The sequence below is a fragment of the Stomoxys calcitrans genome, chromosome 5 (assembly GCF_963082655.1).
Source record: "Stomoxys calcitrans chromosome 5, idStoCalc2.1, whole genome shotgun sequence".
Lineage (NCBI taxonomy): Eukaryota > Metazoa > Arthropoda > Insecta > Diptera > Muscidae > Stomoxys > Stomoxys calcitrans.
This window is the reverse complement of record NC_081556.1, coordinates 131968195-131989000: the sequence shown is the minus strand read 5'-3', so window position 1 is coordinate 131989000 and position 20806 is coordinate 131968195. Positions and strand designations below refer to the sequence as shown.

General features: G+C 39.6%; 1 protein-coding gene across 2 annotated transcripts in view; it reads left to right on the top strand.

The window, feature by feature from the left end:
- The window catches only part of LOC106089640 (semaphorin-2A-like), a 358068-nt gene that overhangs the window by 277338 nt on the left and 59924 nt on the right, over positions 1–20806 (top strand). For both annotated transcript variants that reach the window (XM_059369195.1, XM_059369194.1), the window contains exons 6-8: positions 6966–7103; positions 14279–14411; positions 14532–14888. In XM_059369195.1, coding sequence (XP_059225178.1) covers positions 6966–7103; positions 14279–14411; positions 14532–14888 — 628 coding nt within the window. The remainder of the gene's footprint in view (positions 1–6965; positions 7104–14278; positions 14412–14531; positions 14889–20806) is intronic.

Genomic DNA, 20806 nt, shown 5'->3' with positions numbered 1-20806 from the left:
ATAATGGTCTTTTAATAGAATATAATCCATGAGGGTATAATAATGAGGGTTTTATTCTCTGTATTACCAAGGATATGTCTCAAAGCTTATGTTGATAACATCCTAGACCTGTGGAACAGAATTTCACATATTGGAGTTCTCATATATCCTACCACTCTTGATTTCATTTAAATCAAATAAATGAACCTTCCATAATCTCAAGAAGTCAAATTAAAAACCTAATCAGTATCTTGGAGGAAACATGCAAAAGGCCCATTTAAACAAAATTTCTTCGTGCCTCGGTGCTTACAAGAGCGGAAGATCGATCTTTATAAGACAATACATCAAAAATGCGCAAATTTTGGGTCAGATTCTTTCGGTATCTTTCACTATCGGCAATTTAATTTAACTAACCGTTACGCACGGACTTAGTCTTGTTTTTGATTTTAGACCACGGTTAATTTTCTTAGAAAACGTCTTAGACTTTAATAACTTCTTGGTTTTCGAGATACATCTGTTCTTCCGTCTGTATATCTATATGTTGAAATCACGTTACAGTCTGCAAAGTTGAAGCTATAGCTCTGAAATTTTCGCAGACAATCTTCTGTAGCGAAGGCAGGTTTAGTTCGAAGACGGGCTTTGCAAATGCATATTTGCCCATGAACATTCCAGTACGCAACAGGGGGCTAACTTCTCTCATATCAATGAAAGCAGTCCGATTCAAGTTAAGCTCAATGATGAGGGGCCTCCTTTCTCCTCCTCCTCCTCCTTTCGCCGAGACCGAACGATGTGCCGTAGTGCGGCACCTCTTTGGAAAGAAGTTCTTACCTCACAAATGTTGCCAGCATTAGGAGGCGAAAACCACGGCTGAAAATTTATTCTAATGGTCCCGCCAGGATTCTACAGTGGCCTTCCGAAGATGGGTTTTATCTCCCGATTTAAGTTCTTGACCACATAAAAGAAGAAATTATTACACGATTCCGCTGAAATTTGGTACTTTGAGTTGTTTTCTACCATCCGTGTCAAATACGGTCAAGATTGTATCATATTTGGATATAGCCGATTTCCCTACATATCGTGTTGACCCGACGCATATTTATTACCCGAGTTCGCCAAAAATTTGGAACAAGATGTTGGGTTATGCCAATAGACATGCTTGCAGTGTATGGTCAGATATACCTCAGGAAGCTCAACGTGCGATAGCGAAGTTGGTTACCGAAAGTGATCTAAGCGTAAGTTCGTGCAAGACCGAAGGTGTACTTTTCAGCAGGATATACTAGTTACCTACAATGTCAACTGCCTCCTGGGGAACCCTACGGGAAAACATTTAGGCGAAAAGTATATAATAGCTTTTCACCACGATCTGAAGTTGTTGTTGTTTTTGTAGCAGTTTGTTGTGTTCTATCTTTCGTCTGCTTGATTCTGTTGAGTGTCAAGACCCAGAAACTCTGCGACTAAGATGGGGTTCGTCCACAGGGATCTGGGTTTGATTCGAGTGGGACTGGCTGGGCAGTTAAACAGGTGCCGTGTATCGTGCGGACCCTGGTTACAATCGGAACGTACATCTTGCACATCGGCATCAATTCTTGCTCTGCAGGTGTTGAGTCGGCTGCATCTGCCGGAACGTAATTGAGCCGGAAATTAATTGGTTTGCCGGGGGAGGTCAATTTCTTCGGGTGCAAAGGGAGGCGGTCGTTCTCCAAGGACTTCATTCACCCGGAAGCCATTTACCGCATCTGCTACCGTGTCTGCACGAATGTTGTCTAGACCTGCTTGATAAGTCGCTTGATCTAGGGGTTCAATTTTGGAGCGCTAAAGCTCATGCTCTAGATCATGTAGATCTAACTTAAGGCTTCTAGGCGGTGGATATCTATCCACAAGATGATGATTTCGATGGTTTCTGCGATCTGAAGTGAAATATTAAAGCTTCCCAGGTATCGTGTTGTTTTGGGATTTCCTTAGCAATTGATTTCCTGGGTACGACACAACGTTGTATAAAAAGCTGTTTAAACGAAGTGTATGTGGAGTTTGATGGGGTTGATGGGAAGTAACGGGTGAAGCGATAGGACGACGGATGGATGAGCAGTTAGTAGGCTGCACCGAAAACGTCGGTGAGCTGAAGACGGTTGGACCATGAAGTATTGGAGCTGTTTGAGTGTGTGTGAAATTTTGATGGCAGTAGGTTGCATCGTAAAAATCGTTGAGCTCAAGACGGCTGGACCACGAAGTCTTGGAGCTGGTCGAGTGGGTATGTGTGAAATTATTTTTATACCCTCCACCATAGGATGGGGGGTATACTAATTTCGTCATTCTGTTTGTAACAACTCGAAATATTCGTCTGAGACCCCATAAAGTATATATTCTTGATCGTCGTGAAATTTTATGTCGATCTAGCCATGTCCGTCCGTCTGTCCGTCCGTCCGTCTGTCTGTCGAAACCACGCTAACTTCCGAAGGAGTAAAGCTAGCCGCTTGAAATTTTGCACAAATACTTTTTATTAGTGTAGGTCGGTTGGTATTGTAAATGGGCTATATCGGTCCATGTTTTAACATAGCTGCCATATAAACCGATCTTGGGTCTTGACTTCTTGAGCCTCTAGAGTGCGCAATTCTTATGCGACTGGAATGAAATTTTTGCACGACGTGTTCTGTTATAATATCCAACAACTGTGCCAAGTATGGTTTAAATCGGTCCAAAACCTGATATAGCTGTCATATAAACCGATCTTGGTTCTTGACTTCTTGAGCCTCTAGAGTGCGCAATTCTTATCCGATTGGAATGAAATTTTGCACGACGTGTTCTGTTATGATATCCAACAACTGTGTCAAGTATGGTTTAAATCGGTCCATAACCTGATATAGCTGTCATATAAACCGATCTTGGGTCTTGACTTCTTGAGCCTCTAGAGTGCGCAATTCTTATCCGATTGGAATGAAATTTTGCACGACGTGTTTTGTTATGACATCCAACAACTGTGCCAAGTATGGTTTAAATCGGTTCATAACCTGATATAGCTGCCATATAAACCGATCTTGGGACTTGACTTCTTGAGCTTCTAGAGGGCGCAATTCCTATCCGATTTGGCTGAAATTTTGAATGATGTATTTTATTCTTACTAAGGTTCAAATCGGTTCATAACCTGATATAGCTGTCATATAAACCGATCTAAGATCTTGACTTCTTGAGCCTCTAGAAGTCGCATTTATTATCCGAATTGCCCGAAAATTTGTACGACGGATTCTCTTATGACCATCAACATACGTGTTTATTATGGTCTGAATCGGTCTATAGCCCGATACAGCTCCCATATAAATAGATCTCTTTATTTTACTTCTTGAGCCCCTAAAGGGCGCAATTCTTATTCGAATTGGCTGACATTTTACGCAGATCTCCAACATATAATTTAATTGTGGTCCAAACCAGACCATATCTTGATATCGCTCTAACAGCAGAGCAAATCTTTTCTTATATCTTGTTTTGCCTAAGAAGAGATGTTGGGAAAAGAACTCGACAAATGCGATCCATGGTGGAGGGTATATAAGATTCGGCCCGGCCGAACTTAGCACGTTTTTACTTGTTTTTTTTTTAATATTTTAACACGGTGTTACTGTTTGTCGTGACTAACATACTGTACACCGTGTTTGTGAATGTTTCGGTGGCATTCCTGTTTTATTTCAGACCTGAGTCATTTCAGGTTATGCCACCTAATTTCTGATTATTTCTGAATGACCTGTTGCTACGGGATGGTGTTTGCATCATCTCATTAGGTGACCAGTCCGGAACTGTCTGGAGTTCAACTGGTAGTAGTTGGACTATGTGGTCGAACTAGAGTCCTTTATCTGGCACCACGGGAGTTAGGAGCCACTGGAATTTCGGTTACAACCAGACTATTGGTGAGGCCCCAGTTGGGAGCATAGTGGTGACTGTGGTTTAACACCTAAAATCTCAGGAAGGGTATTTCGATGCTCGGTGAGGAGTTGCATGTACTTAACCGAATGCCGTTACCTATAGAACGGAAATATTTTGGATCGTACTCTGCTCCTAATCAAGGGGGAGGACACGTTCAGACAACGTGAACTCGAATTGGTCCATATGCTAGTTTCGGCTATGTACGGGGGCCTTGTTAGACGCATCGTTTTCACCCGGGGTTAAGAGCCCCGTAGGATAAAGCCATCGTGGCAAGTGCCTCCATTAAACAATATTTAGACTTATCCCCTGGGGAGGAGAGAATGTTCCATTGACTAAAAACCCAAAATACATAGAAGTTCTGTTTGACAGGAAAATGAACTTCAACTCCCTGTACACCTACAAAAATGCTTTATGCAAACGTTGGGGGTTTGAACCATGTGTCATGCAATGGGTTTATATGTTTGTTGTTGTTGTTCTACCCACATTTATATGTTGGAGTTGGCGATCCTCATCAAGCTCTTATAGGCGAGCAAGCTCGTTCCGGTCTGTACGATCGATCGCCGCGGCAACATGATGGCCATTGGTTATTTAAAGACGCCACTAACTCGCCTTGTCGTATCGAGCATCATAGGCACTCATAGGCACCATTCGGCCTCTCACTCAGACTCTCCACTCGATTCCGCTGATTATTCGCAGCTGCAGTTGCAGCTACCCCGTATGGAGTACTCTACTACCCGCTACCTGTTGACGCGCCAGGTAGTTCGCAACTAAGCTTCTCCTGATAACGAAGAACACCACTCACAGATTGAAGTTCAAAGTTACAGCCTGTGTGATGGCTATAGTTATCCCCTGCCATATGGTTAGTGGTGTGGTGAACGGCGCTTCAAAGGATCCAAAAGATGGTCTGTTTGTGCATCACAGCAGCACTGAGGACGACACCATCGGATGCACTGAATTCAATGCTACACCTAATGGCTTTGGACAATGTGGATAGGCAAATTTCTGCGACAATTTTGCTGCGAGGCTAAGTTAAGCTTCCTTGATACCAATGCTACACCTAATGGCTTTGGACAATGTGGATAGGCAAATTTCTGCGACAATTTTGCTGCGAGGCTAAGTTAAGCTTCCTTGATACCATGCCTGATGCAGTCAGTGTGGTTTATATTGGGTTGCCCAAAAAGTAATTGCGGATTTTTTAAAAGAAAGTAAATGCATTTTTAATAAAACTTAGAATGAACTTTAATCAAATATACTTTTTTAACAATTTTTTTCTAAAGCAAGCTAAAAGTAACAGCTGATAACTGACAGAAGAAAGAATGCAATTACAGAGTCACAAGCTGTGAAAAAATTTGTCAACGCCGACTATATGAAAAATCCGCAATTACTTTTTTGGCAACCCATTACATTACCTGAGCCACATTTTGATAAAAACTACTGTACAACAATTTCTGATAGAACTCATTGGAACCAGAATATTCGTGGTAATATAATTTACATAGACTTATCTACGGATGGTTCCAAACTAGACGACCAGGTGGACTTTAGGGTGTACTCTAAAGGACTTGGACTGGTCATATCGAGAAGGTTACCCGACCACTGCGGTGTGTATCAAGCGGAGATCCTTAAAGAAGTGGGGGATTGGCTTAGATACTAACTACGACTGGCATAAATATTTTATCAGACAGCCAGACGGCCATGGAGAACGCATTTCTGAACTCGAAGGCCCCTCGACTGTTGCAGATCTCTCAACGAGATGGCTGAACGGTTCAAAATTCGACTGTTCTGAGTGCCGAGCCGAAGAAATATCCCAGGAATTGGTAAAGCAAATGAGCTTGGGAGACTAGGAACTACCATACACATTCCAGGGGACGTGAAATCTATGGGTATGCCTCTAGCGACATGTAAGCTTAGTTTTCAGGAACAGGCACGAAAGGCAACAAATGATAGATGGTCACAAAGATTGGTTTCTGAACTCAAAGACCCTTCGACTTTCGCAGATCCCTCAACGAGATGGCTGAACGCTACAAAATTCAACTGTTCCGAATGCCAAGCCGCAGAAATATCCCAGAGAATGGTAAAGCAAATGAGCTTGGGAGACTAGGAACTACCATACACATTCCAGGGGTCGTGAAATCTATGGGTATGCCTCTAGCGGGATGTAAGCTAAGTTTTCACCATCAGGCCCGAAGGGCAACGAATGATAGACGGTCACAAAGAGGGGTTGTGATAATTCCAAAATTATGTGGCGAAATCTAGAATTGAAGAGAACCTAAAGTGGAACTCCATCTGCCTGCCAGTGCGGGAGACACACACAGCAGATGTTCTATTGTCTCAAAATTTTGCCAAAATTTTATTTTTGTTGAAAATTTTGTCAAAGATTTGTATTTTTAGAAAGTTCTGGCAAAATTTTATTTTAAAGAAAATTTTGTCAAAATTTTATTTTATAGAAAATTTTGTCAAAATTTCAATTTATAGAAAATTTGGTCAAAATTTCATTTTTTTTTTGAAATTTTTTACAAAATTTAATTTTTATCTAAAATTTTGTTAACATTTACTTTTTATAAAAAATTTTGTCAAAATGTATATTTTATAGAAATTTTTGCCCAAATTTATAGTTAACAGAAAATTTTGTAAAATATTTGTTTGTGTTTTCGTTGAATTTAGAATCATAAATGTGCTTTATATGCTCAAAATGGCAATCTATGCATTATAACATTTTGTCCACATGCTGTTATTATACCATTATTTACGGTCTCTCTAGTATACTCAAGTTTCTATATATCTTAATGGCTATGTGATTATGTGAGTGTGCGAGTGTGTGTGTGTGAGCGACTTTAAGCTTTTGTGTTTATGTGTCCTTGTGCGACACAAAAATGCCAAGGTTAGGTTATCCTTAAGACATAATTTTCAGTGTTCTTAACAACTAATGTGATTATTGTCTACTTCTTTCTATTTTTTCGCCTTCTCCCCTCTCTCTCTCTTCCATTCGTTCTATGTGGCAAATTCCTTGGATTTTCCATTTTTTTGCTATGCCAATGTAATTGTCTTGACTGCGTGACCTGCTAACAATGTTAAAGGCAAACTTAACACATTTACCGAGATCCGAATACGTGCCCGGCATTGGTTTAGGCATTGGCAAATGCCCTTACGATCCTGCCGATAATTCAACGGCTGTTTTTGTGGAGAAGGGTAATCCATTCGGTTTACCAGCATTGGTAAGTAAATTTGTAACTGTTGTTCATTTTTTTTTTTGTTTGACTTTTCTGCCATTTTTTTGTTTTTTTGCATACTTAAATACAGAACACTATTATCACAAATAACAACAAACAGTAGCTACAGCAACTGAACAGTTTAAAGGATATAAAAAGAACAAAAAAAAACCCATGGTTTACAACTTCCTTGAATGGAAAATTAACAAAAGCAGCAATTGTCTGTTGTTGTTATTGCAAGGCATTTTCTAGGAAATGTACTACAAGACCAGGCAACATCTGAAGCACTGTTATCTTAGGGAAATTTTCAGTTAGTGAAATAAGGGTCAACTCTTGGTTCGAATTTTTTGTCTCTGTTAAGCTGCTTAGATATTAAAGTACAAATGAAAAGAGAAAACAAATAAAGCCAAGACTTTATTTGAGGGACTTTAATTGGCTCTTAAAGTTTTTTTTTTCGAAAAAAAAAACTTAAGCAAATTGGCCTAGATATTCAGTTAAATTCATGGAAATGGGTATAAGTAGTGTGGATAGAGATTATCAAGGACAATATTTTCATAGTCCAAAAAAAGCTACTTTGCATTTTAAGACAGGAGGAAGAATTCAAGCCTAATTGACTTGATAAATATTGCAGGCAAGGAGATAAAAGGGGTTCAAAGTAGGCATTTTCATGGGGTTAATAACTTTAAGGACAGCGATTTTAATCCGAATGACTTCGTACACAGTTATGTTTGAAATATATCGAAAAGTGAATAGCCTAGAATATTCAGGACAAATTCAGTAGTCTTATACCAAGTACAGTAATAGCTGACTCGAAGTTATACGAATTCAAACGAGGAGGCGCGATATGGATGATACACTCTGCCAGAATTTGCTGGCCATTTCTGAGTGGGGTCGAATGAATTGAGTAGATTTTAATGCACGGAAGACTCAGTGCTGCATGTTGTCACACAAACTATTCGCTGATCCATAACGATCATCTTTGTCTATCAACGGTCTTGATTTTCTGGGCATGAAAACACAAAGTAATGCCCGTTGGGCTAAACATGAATTTGAAGTGTCGAAAGAAGCATTCAAGTGTTTAGGATGCCTTAAACGGTGTAAGAATTACTTCGCTCCGTCTGATCTTCTTTACATCTACATCACTTTCATAAGGCCGAAAACGGAGTACAACTCACATGTATGGGCTGGAGCTTGAAAATCATCCCTGGAGCTACTGGACCATATACAGAGGAGAGCGATGGCGTTGATTGGGGACAGTAGGGTATCAAACTCTATTGCCTTCTTGAACATCTTCGCTATGTGGGTTGTTTGGCACTGTTCTATCGGTACTTTCATGGTGTGTGTTCGTCTGATATTCGTCTTCTTATGCCTGATGTTAGAATGTGTGTCAGGGATGCTAGACATTCCAAAAACTCACACCCGTTTGTAATTGATTTGCCAGCGGACCGCACAATGCGTTATAGAGAGAGAATTCTTATTTCGCCCGAACCGTCCGTATGTGGAATCTAATTCCGGTTATTGATTTTCCCACCCATTTTGACATCCAGAGATTAAAGAGAAATATCAATAAACACTACCTTCTTTCCTCCCTCCAAATTCTAACTTCTTTGCTTCGTGCATTATGTTGATGAATGCACTGCATTCATGCGTGTTGTTTGATAGAAAACAAGCAAACAGTCATAAAGTTCGGCCGGGCCGAATTTTGAGTACCCACCATCTCGGGTATGTATATGTTAACCCCTTTTCGTCAGAATCCGATGAAAATTGGATAACTTATGCACCCAAATTCGGCACGGGCATTGAGTGGTCTTATAAATAAAAGTCTCTGTTGAATTTTGTATTTCAAATTTCAACAAAATCGTTTAATAAATAAAGCTTTTATGAGCTTCAGACACTTCAGACACCGGCATATCGGTCTATAAGACAGCTATATCTAAATACAGTCCGCCATCCAACCCAAATATGGCATTTGGGTTGGATGGCGGGTGGTCTAAAACTACTCACTGTTTCAAATTTCAATGAAATTGGATAAAAAGTAATGCTTTTTTGGGCTTCAGACCCTTTATCGGGAGATCGGTCTATATGGCAGCTATATCTAAATATAGTCCGATCCAACCCATCTTTCGAACGTTTGTCGGGAGACCTAAAACTGCCCACTGTTTTAAATTTAAGCGAAATCGGATAATAAATAGGGCTTTTAGGGGGTTAAGACCCCTTATCGGCAGATCGGTCTATATGACAGCTATATCTAAATATAGTCCGAACTGAACCATATTTGGGTCCAATATTAGGAGGTCTAAGACTAATCGCTGTTTCAAATTTCAGCGAAATTGGATATAAAGTAAAGTTTTTATGGGCTTAAGACCCCTTATCGGCAGATCGGTCTATATGGCAGCTATATTTAAATATAGTCCGACCTGAACCATATTTGGGTCCCATGTTAGGAGGCCTAAGACTACTCACCATTTCAAATTTCAGCGAAATCGGATACAAAAATAAAGCTTTCATGGGCTTAAGACCCCTTATCGGCAGATCGGTCTATATGACAGCTATATCTAAATATAGTCCAACCTGAACCATATTTGGGTCCTATATTAGGAGGCCTAAGGCTACTCACTATTTAAAATTTCAGCGAAATTTCAGCGGTACAAAAAATAAAGATTTTATGGGCTTCAGACCCTTTATCGGGAGATCGGTCTATATGGCAGCTATATCTTTCTATGGTCCGATCTAAACAATACTTAAGTCTGATGTCGGGAGGTTTAAAATAACCCACTGTTTCAAATTTCAGCGAAATTGGGCAATTAATAAAACTTGAATGGGCTTCAGACCCTTTATCAGGTGATCGGTCTATATGGCAGCTATATCTAAATATAGTCCGGCCTGAACCATATTTGGGTCCTACGTTAGGAGGCCTAAGACTACTCACTGTTTCAAATTTCAGCGAAATCGGTAAAAAAAAAATATCAATGGGCTTCAGACCCTTTATGGGGAAATCGTTCTATATGGCAGCCATATCTATATATGGTCTGATCTGAACATTACCTATGTCAGATGTCGGGAGGTTTAAAATAACCCACTGTTTAAAATTTCAGCAAAATCGGATGAAAAATTAAGTTTTTATGGGCATTAGACCCTTTATCGGAAAATCGGTCCTATATAAAATCGGTCCCGTTCAAGAACCTAACTAGCGTGCATCAAAAATACGTATCTGTGCCAAATTTCAGCTCAATACCTCAATTTTTGAAGCCTGTAGAGTGATTACAACAGACTGACGGACAGACACACGGACATGGTTAAATTGTCTTAGAATTTTACGACGATCCGAAATATATTTACCTTGTAGGGTCGGAAATTGATATTTCGATGTATTGCAAACAGAATGACTCAATGAATATACCCTCTATCCTACGGTGGTTGGTATAAAAATGACCCACAGTTGCCTTGATTATTGCTCCAAGTCGGTCAAAAACGAATGTGCTGGTTAATTGGCCCATTCCCGTACAATGGCTTTCTGCGCCACGTCCAAAGAGAAAAAATCCATCATGTCGCAGCTGGCGCATTGGACAGCCACTGTGTGGACGAAATGAAGTCATAACATTGATTTTTAGCCACTCTTGGTTTACACGCCTTTTAAGTGACGGTGCCGAATCTTGCGCCGAAACAAGACATAAGTGTCTATTGAGTGCCACATATGGTGTATTATACAGCTCTCTGTTACAAACTGAGACATGGCTTGAAATACCCTTGAACGTATAGGGCTATCGAAAGGGGCTTTGAAGTCATCGAACATATGATAAGTGTTAACCTGTCCTTATTGAATCTTTTCCCAAATGGTGGATTTACCAGCTCTAAGGCCTCATTGATAGGCTCCTCTTATTGCATTGACTTTAGATATCAATCTTTTACACAGTTCGCTCCAGAGTATCTCATATGCGATGTGGAGGAGACTTATTCCTCACATTTGTCTTGTCTTCTAAGTGTTAACCTGTCCTTATTGGATCTCTTCCTGAATAGTGGATTTACTAGGTATAAGGCCGCATTGATAGGGTCCACTTTAAATTTCAATCTTTCTCGCAGTACGCTCGAGAGTATTTCATATGCGATGCGGAGGACACTTATTCCTCACATTGTGTCTTGTCTCCTTTCTTGTGTACGTGAGGTTCCAATCATCGGGTTTGTGTCTTCTAGCCAGATTTCGCATACGAGCTGATGCATTAGATGTATCTGCTTGTCGTATCTATTCTTAAATAGTTCAGCTGGCAACTCATCGGTTCCTGTTGCCTTGATGCTCTTCCGTCAGGTCACTTCTACTTGGACCTCATTTTGACTAGGTGGTATACACGTTATGCTATTATCAGGGATTGGTTTTGCGTTATTCTCACCGCCGCCACTGTCGAATACTAGCAACTGGGAAAAATTTGCATTCCACATTCTAAGGACACCATCTTTATCAGTTACTAGATGTCTTTCTTTATCTCTGCAGAATTATGTGCCTGTACGAAAGCCATCAGTTTGATGTTTGACTTTCCGTACTTCATTCTGACTCCTGTTCATCTCAATTCGCTTACACTCGAGTGTTTTCATTACCTTTTTATACCCACCACCATAGAATGCGAGGTATACTAATCTAGTCATTCTGTTTGTAACACCTGCAAAACAAATATTCCTGATCGTTTTGACATTTTAAGTCGATCTAGCCATGTCAGTCCATATGTGCAAATCACGAAAGCGGTCGAATGCTTAAAGCTTGCCGCATAGAATTTTGCACAGACACTTTTTATTCATGTAGTCCGGCGATTGTGAATGGGCCATATCGGTAAGGGTTTGGATATAGCTCTTATACAAACCAAAATTTTTGAAATTTGAAATTTTGTACGAAGGGTTCTGTTACGACTCCCAACAATCGAGCCATGTATGGTCCGAATCGGTCTATAACCAGCTTAACTCCCATATAACCGATCTCCCGATTTGACTTTTTGAATCAATAGAATTCGCAATTCTTGTCCAATTAAGCAGACACTATGCACGTAGTGTTCCCCTCCTTGCATTGGACCCAAATATGATTCAGATCGAACTATAGTTAGATATAGCTGTCATAAAGACCGATCTGCCGATACAGGGTCTGAAACCCATAAAAGCTTTGTTTTTTAACCGATTTCGCTGAAATTTGTAAAAATTAGTAGTTTAAGGCGTCCTAACATTAGACCCAAATATGGTCCAGATCGAACTATATTTAGGTATAGCTGTCATATAGACCGATCTGCTGATAAAGGGTCTGAAGTCCATAAATGCTTTATTTATTACCCGATTTTTCTGAAATTTAAAACAGGGTGTTATTTTAAACCTCCCCACATTTGACCAAAATATAGACCTATCTGCCATATCTGCCATTATTTTTATCCGGTTTCGCTGAAATTTGAAACAGTGAGTAGTTTCAGGCCTCCCGACATCTGACCCAAATATGGTTCAGATCGGACCATATTTAGATATAGCTGCCATATAGACTGATCTGCCGATAAGAGATCTAAAGCACATAAAAGCTTAATATATTACCCGATTTCGCTGAAATTTGAGTGTGTTGATTTGATCATCCGGATATCCGACCTTAATATGGTTCTGATCGGTTTACATATGGATATAGCTGCCGAATTTGGGTGCTTAACCGCATGGGTTATGGGAGATCACATATATATCCCTCGGCGTCGCGAGCCGCTTGCTTCAAGATCCGAAACTCGCTTCCAGCCGCCCCTTACCTAGGAACAGCCGATGAGTTGGCCATTGGTTATTTGAGGGCGCCAATAATTTGCATTGTCATTTCGAGTATCAATGACACTCAGTATTTAAGTATGAGTCAGCGCCACCTGACCCCTCACTGGGGCTCCACTATCGAAATTGTTGACTGCTCGCATTTGGAACTTCTCTGTATAATTACGAAGATTTCCTCTATCCGCAACCTGTGGACAGACCCGGAAGCTTTCAGTTAAGCTTTCCGTAATAACGCTGAAGAACACAGTAGTCTGAGCTCAAAGTTCCAGGCAGTGTGGTGCTCACAGTTATCCCGTGTCGGACGGACTAAAATCAATTACAGCCGCATTTATTACCCGATTTAGCTGAAATTCGCTGCAATGATTTTTGTTAAGATCCCCAATATTCGTGCTTAAATCGGTCAACATCTAAATATAGCCTCCATGTGGACCGGTCTCTCGATTTAAGCTTTAAGGCTCACTCTCAGGCACTTCTCACATATCAATGAGTGCCGTCCGAATCAAGTTTAAGCTCAATGATAAGGGGGCCTCCTTTTTATAGCCGAGTCCGAACGGCGTGCCGCAGTGTGACAACTCTTTGGAGAGAAGTTTTACATGGCATAGTACCTCCCAAATGTTGCCAGCATTAGGAGGGGACAACCATCGCTGAAAATTTTTCTGATGTTCTCGCCAGGATTCGAAACCAGTCGTTCAGCATCATAGGCGGAAATGCTAACCTCTGCGCTACGGGGGCCTCCTCCTTTTTACTTGTTATTATATTCATGGGCGATGCAAACCAAACGGGTCAGACTTAGAATTCAGTCTAGGCTCAGTCCACAAGAAATTGAGGACAGGGGCGTATTGTGGATGAGACGGCCACCCTGCATTTTTGTTGGCCATTTTCGGGGTGGGGTAGAATGAACAGAGTAGACTTTTACGCACAGAAGACAAGGTACTGTTTCTTGTCTCATATGCACCATCAGATGTTATATGGAACAATTAGATGCTCTTGATGTTCTTTGCCAACCAGAGGCCTTGGTCTGCTGCAGCTATGGTGTCACTAAGGACTTAAAATTGTTTAAGTAAGTCTGTAAAGGACTGCCACTCTTACCTAAACTAGTCGAACCTACCTGCTTGTTATTAATATGGTAGGATATATGAAATTAAAGTGTGAACCATAATATAGCCCGAATTATTGCATTATGGTATGACAGCCATTTACTCATACTCTCCTGAATATAACCCACTTATGAACCCAGAATATCATATTTCCTACATTTATCTCAAAAGGAAACGTTAAGGTGGACCAGTATTACTTGACTTGGCTATTAACTTAAAAATTATAGTGTTCTGTAAAGTTAAATGCAGTTTTTCCCCTTCTTTACATGTTCAAATTTTAAGCTTTTAACTCCTTTTATTCGCATTTGATTGCAGTATTCTGGTACCAATGCAGAATTCACTAAAGCCGATTCTGTAATTTTTCGTTCGGACCTATACAATATGACCTCTGGACGAAAGGAGCATAATTTCAAAAGAACTGTTAAATATGATTCCAAATGGCTGGACAGTAAGTACCTCAATCTTAAGCAAATCACACAAAAAGTTTTAACTTTAAAGAAACCTCTGAAATTTAAATTCTCTACTTTATTTAATTTCTTCCACTTTTTTTTTCTTTCTTTTCACACAGAACCCAATTTCGTAGGCTCTTTCGACATTGGCGAGTATGTGTATTTCTTTTTCCGTGAACACGCTGTCGAATACATCAATTGTGGCAAAGCGATTTATTCACGTATTGCCCGCGTTTGTAAGAATGATCGTGGCGGTAAATATATGACCGGACAGAATTGGGCCACATACCTGAAGGCTCGCATCAATTGCAGTATATCAAGCGAGTTCCCATTCTATTTCAATGAAATACAATCGGTCTACAAAATGCCACATGATGATACGAAATTTTATGCAACATTTACGACCAACACCCATGGCATAGTGGGTTCAGCGGTGTGCAGTTACGATATACGCGACATAAATGCCGCATTTGATGGTAAGTAAAGCGAAACAAATGTTACAGAGGAGAACAGAGAGTGTTGCAGTGATTTTATTTTTTTTGCTCTCGTCTTACGTTAAGCTTTTGAAAAATGCAGAAAAAAATGAATGGGTGTGAAAGGAGTAGGAAATACAAGGAAATGAAGAAGTTTGGATATGAGGCAAACATGCATATGCATTGTCATGGGGTTATCAAAAAGGTGCTTTGAGAGGGATAATAGTGGTGGAAAATGGTTTTTCAAAAAAAAGTCGTTTTTAAAACTAAATTTCGAAAAAATTTCAAATAAATTTTTTTTCTGAATAATGCGAATTAAGGCCTTTTGAGTTCCAGACTGACTTGGTTCACTATGAGCAGCTATGACACTATGGAGGCCACCGTAGCGCAGAGGTTAGCATGTCCGCCTATGACACTGAACGCCTGGGTTCGAATCCTGGCGAAACCATCAGAAAAAATTTTCAGCGGTGGTTTTCCCCTCCTAATGCTGGCAACATTTTTGAGGTACTATGCCATGTAAAACTTTTCTTCAAAGAGGTGTCGCACTGCGGCACGCCGTACGGACTCTGCTATAAAAAGGAGGTCCCTTGTCATTGAGCTTAAAACTTAAATCGGACTGCACTCATTGATATGTGAGAAGTTTGCCCCTGTTCCTTAGTGGAATGTCCATGGGCAAAATTTGCAGTTTAGCTATAGCACTCCTTATTGGTAAACTAGTTTTTCCCAATTTCCAATGTTTTGGTTAAGTTCATCCCACTTTGGGAAAACTTAAAAAAAATTTTAAAAAAAAAACACAAAATTAAAAGTTAAAATAAATTTTATTGCTCTGATAGACGAACGGGCGCTACAGGTGCACAATGACAATTAGATGCAGATTGCTCACAACTGTGTTAGTGCAACTTTATGTGTGTAGTAGTTATAGTTCTATGTATAGATGGTACGAGTATTGCATGTCATCGCATAGAGGGCACTAATGGTTACAACTTTCTGCTGTTAAAGACTAATATGGCTTCAACTGTTTTTATTGTTGTTTTTTTTTTTAATACCAAAGTATTTATATTCGTGATCGTCGTAAAAATCTTCAACGATCTAGCCATGCCCGTCCGTCTGAAATTTTGCACAAAATCATTTTTTTTTTGTCCATAGAAAGGATATGTTCGAAAGTAAATAGCTCTATATCTCGATGTAGTCTCTGTATAGACCGATTAAAGGTCTAAGCACGGCTGTGAAGTAGGGCAATTTTATTCGACTCCGACTCCGGGAAGACTTCGGACTGGCTCCGAGCACTTAAAATTTTTGAATTTTTGTAATAAAATTTAAAAAAACAAGTAAACGCGTGTTAAGTTTGGACTGGCCGAATCTTATAAACCCTCCACCTTGGATCGCATTTGTCGAGTTCTTTTCCCGTCATCTCTTCTTAGGCAAAAACAAGTAAAAGGGTGCTAAATTCGGCCGGGCCGAATCTTATATACCCTCCACCATGGATCGCATTTGTCGGGTTCTTTTCCCGGTATCTCTTCTTAGGCAAAACAGGATATAAGAAAAGATTTGCTCTGCTATTAGAGCGATATCAAGATATGGTCTGGTTTGGACCACAATTAAATTATATGTTGGAGACCTGTGTAAAATGTCAGCCAATTCGAATAAGAATTGCGCCCTTTAGGGCCTCAAGAAGTAAAATAAAGAGATCTATTTATATGGGAGCTGTATCGGGCTATAGACCGATTCAGACCATAATAAACGCGTATGTTGATGGTCATGAGAGAATCCGTCGTACAAAATTTCAGGCAAATCGGATAATAATTGCGACCTCTAGAGGCTCAAGAAGTCAAGATCCCAGATCAGTTTATATGACGGCTATATCAGGTTATGAACCGATTTGAACCATACTTGGCACAGTTGTTATATATCATAACAAAATACGTCGAGCCAAAATTCATTCAAATCGGATAAGAATTGCGCCCTCTAGAAGCTCAAGAAGTAAAGACCCAAGATCCAAGATACACGTCGTGCAAAATTTCATTCCAATCGGATTAGAATTGCGCACTCTAGAGGCTCAAGAAGTCAAGACCCAAGATCGGTTTATATGGCAGCTATATCAGTTTATGGACCGATTTCAACCACACTTAGCCCATTTGTTGAAAGTCATAACAAAACACATCGTGTAAAATTTCAGCCAAATGGGATAAGAATTGCGCCCTCTAGAGACTAAAGAAGTCAAGACACAAGATCGGTTTATATGGCAGCTATATTAGGTTATGAACTGATTTCAACCACATACAGCACATTTGTTGGAAGTCATGACAAAACACCTCATGCCAAATTTCAGCCACTTTGGATAAGAATTGCGTCCTCTAGCGGCTCAAGAAGTCAGGATGCAAGATCAGTTTATATAACAGCTATATCAGATTATGGACCGATTTTAACCATACTTTGCACAGTTGTTGGAAGTCATAACAAAACACTTCATGCTTAATTCTAGCCAAATCTGATAACAATTGTTTTCCCTAGCGGCTCAAGATGTCAAAATTTAAGATCGGTTTATATGGCAGCTATAACAGGTTATGAACCGATTTCAACCATACTTAGTACAGTTTTTGGAAGTCGTAATAGAACAAAATTGTGCAAAATTTTAGCCATATCGTATAAGAATTGCGCCCTCTAGCGTTTAAAGAAGTCAAGATGCAAGATTGGTTTAAAAATTTGGCCAAATCGTATAAGAATTGCGCCCTCTAGCGGCTAAAAAAATCAAGATGCAAGATCGGTTCATAAAGCAGCTATATCAGGTTATGATCCGATTGAAAACATACTTAGCACAGTTCTTTGAAGTCATTTCAAAACACCTCGTGCAAAATATCAGCCAAATCGGATAAAAATTACGCCCTCTAGTGGCTCAAGAAGTCCAGATCCCAGATCGGTTTATATGACAGCTATATCAAAACATGAACGATATGGCCCTTTTATAATGCCAAATGACCTACACTAATAAGAAGTATTTGTGCAATATTTTAAGTGGCAAACTTTTCCTTCGAAAGTAAGCGTGCTTTCGACAGACGGACGGATGGACATGGCTAGGTCGACTTAAAATGTCATGATGATCAAAAATATATTGGGTTGCCCAAAAAGTAATTGTGGATTTTTTAAAAGAAAGTAAATGCATTTTTAATAAAACTTAGAATGAACTTTTATCAAATATACTTTTCTTACACTTTTTTTCTAAAGCAAGCTAAAAGTCACAGGTGATAACCGACAGAAGAAAGAATGCAATTACAGAGTCACAAGCTGTGAAAAAATTTGTCAACGCCGACTATATGAACAATCCGCAATTACTTTTTGGGCAACCCAATATATACCTTATGGGGTCTTTGACGAATGTTTCGAAGAGTTTCAAACAGAATGACGAAATAAGTATACCTCCATCCTATGGTGGAGGGGATTTTATAATAAAATTTTCGTTTTTTATGTTTTATTGAAACATTTTTTATTACTTTGTCCGAAGTCAGAGTCGAGATAATTTTCTCAACTCCGACTCCAAGACTCCCACTCCGCATCTCTGGGTCTAAGGCCTTTAAAAGTCTCATTGATTGTCCAATTCCGTTGACAATTAGCGCAGCGATTTTGTTGGGTATAGCTGTCTTATTTACCAATCTCCTGATTTAAGATCTTAAGCCCATGAAAGGCTTATTTATTACCCGATTTTGTCAAAATTTGATGCTATGTGCTCTGCTGGGCCCTTCGACAACCGTGCCGAATATGATTCCGATCGGTCTTCCTTTGTATGTAGCTGCCATATATACGGATCTCCCGATTTATGTATCATAATCTTCGACGTCCGTATCTAGTTTAGTCCAAATCATACCATATGTCGATTAAGCTGCCGTGGATTCTTAGTAGTGCATTTTCATCGAATTTTGACGAATTTCCTAATTTAAGATCTTAAGCCCATGAAAGGCTTATATATTGGTCGATTTTGTCAAAATTTGATACTGTGTACTGTGCAAGGCCCTGCAACAACCGTACCGAACATGGTTCGTACTACCTTTGAATGTCGCTAAATGCAGATCTCCTGATATATGGGGCATAACTTTGGACGCCCTTGCCAAGTTTGGTCCAAATCATAACATATGTCGAATTAGGTATCATGGATTCTTAAGTAGTGCATTTTTCATCGGATTTTGACGAAATGTTTTCAATGTATATTTCCCTTGTGATGGGTATCAAAAGTTCGGCCCGACCTCACTATATGCCTTCTTACTTCTTTAAACATCAATTTCTTTGTTTCATTTTGGCTGTAACCTTAGTTTTCCAACATTTCTCATTCAGTAGCCCTTTACATCAGCAGCCACAGTAGCTGTGCACAGGAAACCTAAAATAAGATTCTAGGAAATTCACACTAAATGTTTGTTAAACACACTCTCTCTCACACACACTCACACTAAATGTTTGTTAAACATGCTTGCACACATACACTCACAATCATGTGTAGTGTTTGTGTCTCTTTGCTTGCAAAAAGCGATTGCAATTGGACATGTGTTGGTGCCTCTGTAAGCCTTGGGTGTAGTGTACTACTTGTTTGCCACAGAATGTTGGCCTCTATACAAGTATTGCTTGTATATGAGTATCTATGTATACAATGTTGGATTCGCTCTCTTTGAGACTGTCTGTGTATTTGTGACGATTTATTGCACCTGCTATAAATTCTTAAAAAGTGAAGTTTTTATTTCCATGGTGTTTGCACAAAAAAGCAAAAAAAAAACACACTCGCTTGAGTTTGTGTATGTCACAAACACAAGTATACTTGAAGCAATGAAAGTGTGTCTGGTCCGTATGCGAACGTTCGTTCGTTCGTTTACCAAATGGTATTAAGAATAATGGTGGTATATTTTTTTAAACTTCTATATCTTACTTTTTATGCTGGTTTCTTTCGCCATTATTTTGTTTTTTATTTTTTTTTTTTTCATTTGAAATGTAGAAAAATGTCATAGGACACATTTAAATTTTTTTAACTCATCTTAAATGTTTGTTAAAGATGATTTTAGAGACAAAGTTAAAGTTTTAAGATGAAATTTTAGTACATTGTTCTTTTCTGTTGTTTTGAAAGAGTCGATGACAAATGGATGTTATATGTCATTTCATTTTGAAGTTGATAACCATCAACAAGTTGCTGGCTTAGAAGATTCGAAATAGAATGAACTTCCTTTCTTCTTGACTTGGGAAAATTGTTATTGAGTTTAAAAGATGCTGATGCAAAATGGTTATAACTACCGTTATATGAGTACCATGTTTAAACTTCTTTACCAAGGGGTGTCACTATACGGCACACCGTTCGTACTCGTCATACAAAAGGCGGCCTCATATCATCGAACTTAAAACTTAACAGTTCAAAGTTAGAAAGATTGAAAATCGAAAAATTACAAAAGTGATTTTTTTGCCTTTTTTGGTCAAGAGATGTATTTTCATTGATTAGTCTTAGTCCGCAATGAAAACCTTCTTCAAATACCTTAAATTTTATACACTCCACCATAAGATGGGGGGTATACTAATTAAGCCATGTTATATATAACACATCGAAATATTGATCTGAGAGCCATAAAAGTACATATATTCTTGATCGTTTTGATATTCTAAGTCGATTAAGTCATATACGTCCGTCTGTCCGTCCGTCTGTCCGTCCGTCTGTCCGTCCGTCTGTCCGTCCGTCTGTCCGTCCGTCTGTCCGTCCGTCTGTCCGTCCGTCTGTCCGTCCGTCTGTCCGTCCGTCTGTCCGTCCGTCTGTCCGTCCGTCTGTCCGTCCGTCTGTCCGTCCGTCTGTCCGTCCGTCTGTACGTCCGTCTGTCCGTCCGTCTGTCTGTCCGTCCGTCTGTCCGTCCGTCTGTCCGTCCGTCTGTCCGTCCGTCTGTCCGTCTGTCCGTCTGTCCGTC